Source organism: Hippocampus bargibanti, linkage group LG14 (genome assembly GCF_051943395.1).
Source record: "Hippocampus bargibanti isolate YZ-2025 linkage group LG14, ASM5194339v1, whole genome shotgun sequence".
In the NCBI taxonomy this organism is placed as follows: Eukaryota; Metazoa; Chordata; class Actinopteri; order Syngnathiformes; family Syngnathidae; genus Hippocampus; species Hippocampus bargibanti.
This window is the reverse complement of record NC_142747.1, coordinates 17,402,025-17,408,926: the sequence shown is the minus strand read 5'-3', so window position 1 is coordinate 17,408,926 and position 6,902 is coordinate 17,402,025. Positions and strand designations below refer to the sequence as shown.

General features: G+C 38.7%; 1 protein-coding gene across 1 annotated transcript; it reads right to left on the bottom strand.

Annotated features, from left to right (window-relative positions):
* On the bottom strand, window positions 1–3,629 carry LOC148888621 (extracellular calcium-sensing receptor-like). Its single transcript, XM_089014324.1, has 6 exons — window positions 3,493–3,629; window positions 3,115–3,403; window positions 2,214–3,026; window positions 1,412–1,639; window positions 1,214–1,337; window positions 1–911 (listed from the first exon to the last, which is right to left on the bottom strand). The coding sequence occupies exons 1-6, from the start codon at window positions 3,627–3,629 to the stop codon at window positions 1–3; spliced, it is 2,502 nt and encodes an 833-aa protein (XP_088870450.1).
* Window positions 3,630–6,902: the final 3,273 nt, after the last annotated feature.

The window sequence follows — 6,902 nt, the reverse complement described above, 5'->3', positions numbered from 1 at the left end:
TTATCTGGTATTATTTGACTTTCTAAACATATGTTTCTTTGTGTTCTTCTCCGGCATAAACAATATTATGAAGCATTTGGGCATAAAAATGCAAAAAAGCAATCCATAACTGGAGGCCAGAATAGCAAATATCTCCACAGCCACGGTGTACTTGCCCGGAGAGCTGATATAAGCAGGGATGAAGGCGATCCAAACAGCACAGAATATCAACATACTAAAAGTGATGATCTTGGCTTCGTTAAAATTATCAGGTAGCTTTCGACCTAAAAAAGCAATGATGAAGCACAAACCGGCCAGGATTCCCACATAGCCCAACACAGCCCAGAAACCGAGAGCAGAGCCTAGTTGACACTCTAAGATGATTCTATCTCGATAGAGTATCATATTATGAAATGGGAAAGGGGGGCTGATGGTGAGCCAAAGTATGCAGATGACCACCTGGATGAGAGTAAACACCATGACGCAGAGTCTCTGTTGCCTGGGTCCGAACCACTTCATGAGATTACTTCCTGGGAGTGTGGCTTTAAAAGCCATCAAGACCAATATGGTCTTCCCCAGAACGCAGGAGATGCAAAGCACAAAGGTGATGCCGAAAGCCGTGTGCCGAAGCATACAGGACCACTGGGTGGGCCGGCTGATGAAGGTCAGAGAGCACAGGAAGCACAAAGTCAAAGAGAATAGAAGCAGGAAGCTCAGCTCCGAGTTGTTGGCGCGCACCAGCGGCGTTTCTTTGTGACAGTAAAAGACTATCATCGTCAATGTGGTCAGGAAAACTCCTAGCAAAGAGAACGAGGCGAGAATGGTTCCCAGGATTTCTCCATACGTTAGGAACTCAATTTCCTTTGGGATGCAGGCGTCTCTGCGATCGTTGGACCAGAACTCTGGTGCGCATTTCATGCAGTGTATAGAATCTGTCAACAGAGTTTGATTACATTGATATTAAAATTACAGTGTTGGACAATCTGTCATTATGTCTTTGACAGTACTCGTACATGTGATAAATATGACCTGTGAAATAAATCAGGCATTTCTGGCCCTATCCTTTGCCTTTAATTTGATATACAGAAGCCAAAGCACCTGAGGAAAAACATCCACTCAGAGGTCAGGGTAAAAATAGTTTTGGATTTGTCATTTTAGTTGAATCACTTCTATATGCTGGTATCTCTAATTCTACTTTAGTATGTAGTACCTTTACCATCTCTGGTTGCATTACCTGTTGAGTTACTAATCTCTCCCGCGGGACACCTGATACAGTCATAGCAACATACTGGAAGTCCTTTCTGGAGGACCTTGCGACTTCCCGGAGGACAGCTCTCACTGCATACTGACACGGGCACCTGCCACCAGAACACACAATTTCCAGAATTCATACAGAGTACACGAAATGAGTCTCAGCAACAAACCATTTCACCTCAGAGCGTCCGTGACCCCACACCAGTGGAGTGTCGCTCATGGTGAACTGTTGGCTCCCAGGCTGAGAAGCGTCATAAATGCCCACCGTTACTTCTCCCATGGTGCCTTTGTTTGTTATCTGCAAGTTGACCAGATCATATCTGGCTGGTGAGTCGCCGTTACTGTCAAAATATACTCTTTCCCCTTCTGGAGTCGTGAAGTTCACCATGCTGAGATATTCCAGGACCTGTTAAAAGGTGCAACGTATATTTGTTAAAGAACAAGGATCATTTGCACTGGTTTGATATCAACCTATTGCCATGGAAATTTCCATAATAATCTAAAGAAAAAGTAATCAGGCGACAACCCAATAAAAAAAATAGCCATGAAAATATGTATTTGGCATGGTCACTCTTAAGGCATTATCTCAACAACCTTAATTTTAAAGATATTTTTTAATGGGCCTCAACGTTAACACCACCCCATCCTAACCACCCTTTAGTCTACTAATATCAGCATTTTCAAAATTGGAGGGTGAGGCAGGTCACAAAACCTTCTCCATTGCTCCCCTGTCACTTCCGGAATGCACTTTCCCGATACAGCAAACGAAATTAGCAGACCTGGACACTTTTCAATCACAACCCTTCAGTTCAAACTTGACCAAGGTGTAACTTCAGTTCAGTTTGATAGTTGTAGTTTTAATGTAAAACAACAGAGTATTCAGAAAAGTGCTGTACACATAAAATTGATTGTTGATGATCTGAATATTTTGGTAAACATCGGAGACGGACACCTTGAATTAGGACTCAAGCACTCGTCACCTGCCACGGCTGAATTTGTGCAGGTTTAGCACAACTCCCATTGGAAAAGGGCCCTCTCCCTTCTTCGCACTTCAGTAGCGCATCGAGAGCGTAGGCCACTGAGTAGACGGATTTATAGACATTGTTGGTAAACCTCAGCTCCGACCCGTCTGTGAATTGTGACTCCACGTCTCGCAAGCTCTCCAAGCCACTGCACGGCTTTCGTTGTCCCATCACGGTTGTTTTCAGGGAACAGTCGAACACTTCCTCCCAGAAGTCCCGCACGAAGCCGCTCTGAGGGAACAGCGAGGGGTGAATCCCCCTCAGATGCTCTTCCAACCCAGGGATCTGAACCCTCCTGACGGTGAACCCCAGCGAGCCCACGAGGATACCGTGTCCCTCACTGTCAGTCAGGGAGTGATCCGTGATCCAGGCGTCGCTGCCTACCCACTGCACACCTGTAACATTCAGCCTGTACAGCTGCTTTGCCAGCAACTTAATTTCTCTGTGAGACATAAATGCTAAAATAACTTTGGATGAAGCACTTTGGATTTTGGACGTTATCCTCTGCAGATCCTCAGGCGGACCAGACGATGAGAAGGCATCCGCGTACTCGATGCACACTCCGTATTCTTCAGCAGCCTGGATGAAGGCAGCGATGCCATTGAGGCCATATTCATTCTCCACGGCTATGGCTCCGATCCAGGTCCAGCCCAAGTGCTTGACTAGTTTTGCCAAGGCCCGACTCTGATAGAAGTCACTGGGTATGGTTCTGAAAAAGCTCGGGTACTCTTTTCTGTTGCTGAGACAGGCACAAGTAGCAAAATGGCTGACCTGTTATCACAAGGATAAATAATGTGGCAGTGACATTCCCAGATAACACATTTGTATTGAATCTTTATCTCATCAAAACACATCTTACCACTGGAATATGGAAACGTCCAACAACTGGTGCAAAAGCAATGGTTGGTCTGGATCCAGAATGTCCCAGGATGGCTTGCGCTGAATCAATTTTGGTGCAGTTTTCATCATGGACTTCTCCACCAAGGCCACTCACCAACGCTAGTGCAGCTCTGAGAATGTCCATGGTTCCACAGCTGTCATAGATCCTATAACCCAGCTTGACACCAGGAAGCATGTCGGGGTTTTTGTTGATCTCATTGATGGCAAATATCATGGCCTGAGCAAATTTAAATTCCCTGAAATTGAAACTGAGAAGATAAAAGCAATGCATATTTTACTCTGGTCCGATGGAAGCAATCTATGCAATAACAGCACAACAGATTTCAGTCTTACATACTTTTTACATTTTCGCACCTCTGGAATCATTTGAAATGTGTTAACCACATAATCTTGCCCTGTGCGGAATGAAAAAATGCCCCCGATGACAACATCCCCATCCTGCGCCAGCTCAGGTGGGAGCGGTGGTCCTTGCATGCGGCACATACCCTCCGCCCTCTCCTTTGTGAGTAGCACCAAGATCAGCAGGCTCAACAACGACATAGTGACCTGCGCAGACCAGGCCAGCCCTGCTAGCAAGCACCAGGGCTTTATACACCAAGGAGAGAGAAGTTGTCATGGTTCAGCTCATACCTCAGGAGACCCGAAGAAACCAAGCAAGACAAAAAAATGCTATTAGTGGAAATGTGGAGTTTATTTTGACAAAGAAGCATCAAGAAGATATCAAAGAAAAGTCATGTACCACTGGACATTACCTTTTCATGCTCTCTTTGAGAAATTAGTCTATGTTGACAAAAATGTTGGGACACATGGCCTCTGACTGGTGAATATGAAGAAAATATGACATTTTGGGAGCTAAAATAGTGTCCATTTCTCTGGGGATCAGTTTGGCGTCATTAAAATTATCTAGCAGCTAATACGTCTGTGTAAGCTCTCAGTCGTACGGGGAGTGGTCCATCGATGAGAAGGTTTCTTCAGCTGTCATCTGTACTTTTTTTTCGCAGCTAATGGATTAGAAAGTTCAGAATGAAACATCATACAAACACTATTCAAATGTAGCCCAGCACAGCCTAGAACTTTTTTCAACATTTTTTGTCACTTTTTTCAAATTTTTGTTGGTAATTTTTTCACCAATTTCACTATTTTTTTTAAACTTTATTCCAACTTTTTTTTTTGTTGTTTTACATTTTCAACATTTTTTTCACTTTTGTCAACTTTTTTGCAATTTTTTTTCTCACAAATTTCAACATTTTTTTCAACTTTTTGTAACATTTTTTTCAACATTTTCAACGTTTCTTGTCACTTTTTTCAACTTTTTTTTGCATTTTTTTCACCAATTTCAACATTTTTTCACTTTGTTCTACTTTTTTCAACAATTTTCTCAACATTTTCAACAATTTTCTCAACCTTTTTCAACCATTTTTTTCAACTTTTTTTCAACTTTATTTACATTGTTTTCACCAATTTCAACATTTTTTCCATTTTTTTAAACTTTTTTTACATTTTTTTCTCACCAATTTGAACATTTTTTTGTCACCTTTTTCAACATTTTCAATTTTTTTTGCACCAATTTCAACATTTTTTCTTTTTTTTCAACTTTTTCAACATTTTCAACATTTGCAACTTTTTTGGCGCTCGTGACCTTTGACCTTTCACTCCAGAAACACAGTTTTAACTCTTTTTAATGTTTTTGGGGCTAACCCTACCCCTAATAAATGCATCCACTAATTTACTGCCATTCCCAAATTTATTCTGGAAATGAAAAGCATGACGTGGGTAGTGCTTGCATGAAAAGCGCTGTCATTGACTTTTATATACAGTTTTATATACAGGCTTACGACCTTAATTGGTTCCCAGACAGAGTGTGTCAGGCAAAAAGTACGTATCCCAAATCTGAAAAAGGCTAATGGAATTTTGGTAAAAAAAAGCTATTTCATTCCATATCATCATAAACAAACAAACTAAAAAAAAAACCATAGTTTGACCATCTTTTGATAGGTCGTCAAAATAAACTGCCACAAACAACTGATTAAGCAGAGGATTGGCCCGTGTCTTCTTTAATATGCTGTTGTTATTTACAAGAGAAAATCAATTGATGTGCATCCTATGGTCAAATTTAATTAAAGAAAAAAAAAACATGTTTGTGTATTTGCAGCAATGTCAGTGGATCCAACACCTCTCCTGAGTGTCAGTCATTTGGGATGTGAACAAAGTCTGATGCCTGGGGCTTGACCTTGACTTGCACCTGAGGTACACAAGCACAAACATGAGCACGCAGACACACTAAAAAGCTAAGATGTCCCTCAGGAATTGAATGTCTCTTTCCTTCTGTCACAAACCGCTTTTGGAAATGTTGCAAAATGACCTCCCATAAGAGTCTGATGATATACGGGAAACCTTTAATCAGATTACCACTTGTATCTGACCTTGATGTTCACACTTCCACATCCAACTCAGCCTTGGACCTGATTGTCAGTCTTGCTTGGGAAGTGCGAAACATGACTTGAATTTTTCAGAACTTGACTTACTTGACTTAACTTGACTTACCTCATTCAATTGATCAGGTTTGATAATCATCAGGATTGATAATTTGAATTGGGTGTCAAGAATGAAAACATCTAAAACACGCACACTGGCGGCCGATGAGGACCAGATTGAGACACCCCAAACATTCTCTGAAACCCAACGTTAAGTACGCTTAGAGAGCGATGGCACAATTGAAAGGGGCTTAGAAATTAAATGTATTATTATTATTATAATTGTTTTATTATAAATATGACACACACGCACACACATACAGTATATGCAAATACAAATATATACATACATATCAATATATATCCATTTAGAGTATATATATATATATATATTTAGAGTACATATACATTTATCTATATAGAGTACATATGCATACATATATCTATACAGAGTACATACACACACACACACACACATATATATATATATATATATATATATATATATATATATATATATATATATATATATATATATATATATATATATATATATACACTGTATATACACTGTATATATATAGTATATATACTGTATATACACTGTATATATATAGTATATATATAGTATATATACTGTATATACACTGTATATATATATATATATATATATATATATATATATATATATATACATACTGTATATATATGTATATACAGTGTATATACAGTATATATATATATATATATATATATATATACATACTGTATATATATGTATATACAGTGTATATACAGTATATATATATATATATATATATATATATATATATATATATATATATATATATACTGTATATATATGTATATACAGTGTATATACAGTATATATATATATATATATATATATATATATATATATATATATATATATACTGTATATATTGGTGTATGTCAGTTTGCTTTCGATGTCAGTTTGCTTTCGATGTGTTGAGATTGTTCTCGACAGGGGTAAATCTATGAATTATTTTAACATATGAAAGCTTGGATGTACTTTAAAGATAACATTATTATACACTATACTTCTCCCCATATTTTATTTACTCTGTAAATATTTATTTTTGTTGGAAAGTCAAAGTCAGGCAATTAGCTACTTTTGAATTTTCTAATGTAATGCAATGGAGCGTGAAAATAAATGAATTTGCCACGCCGCACCTGATGATCATGTGTGTCGCCCATCGAGCCCGCGGCCCATAAGGCATCACTCTTTCTG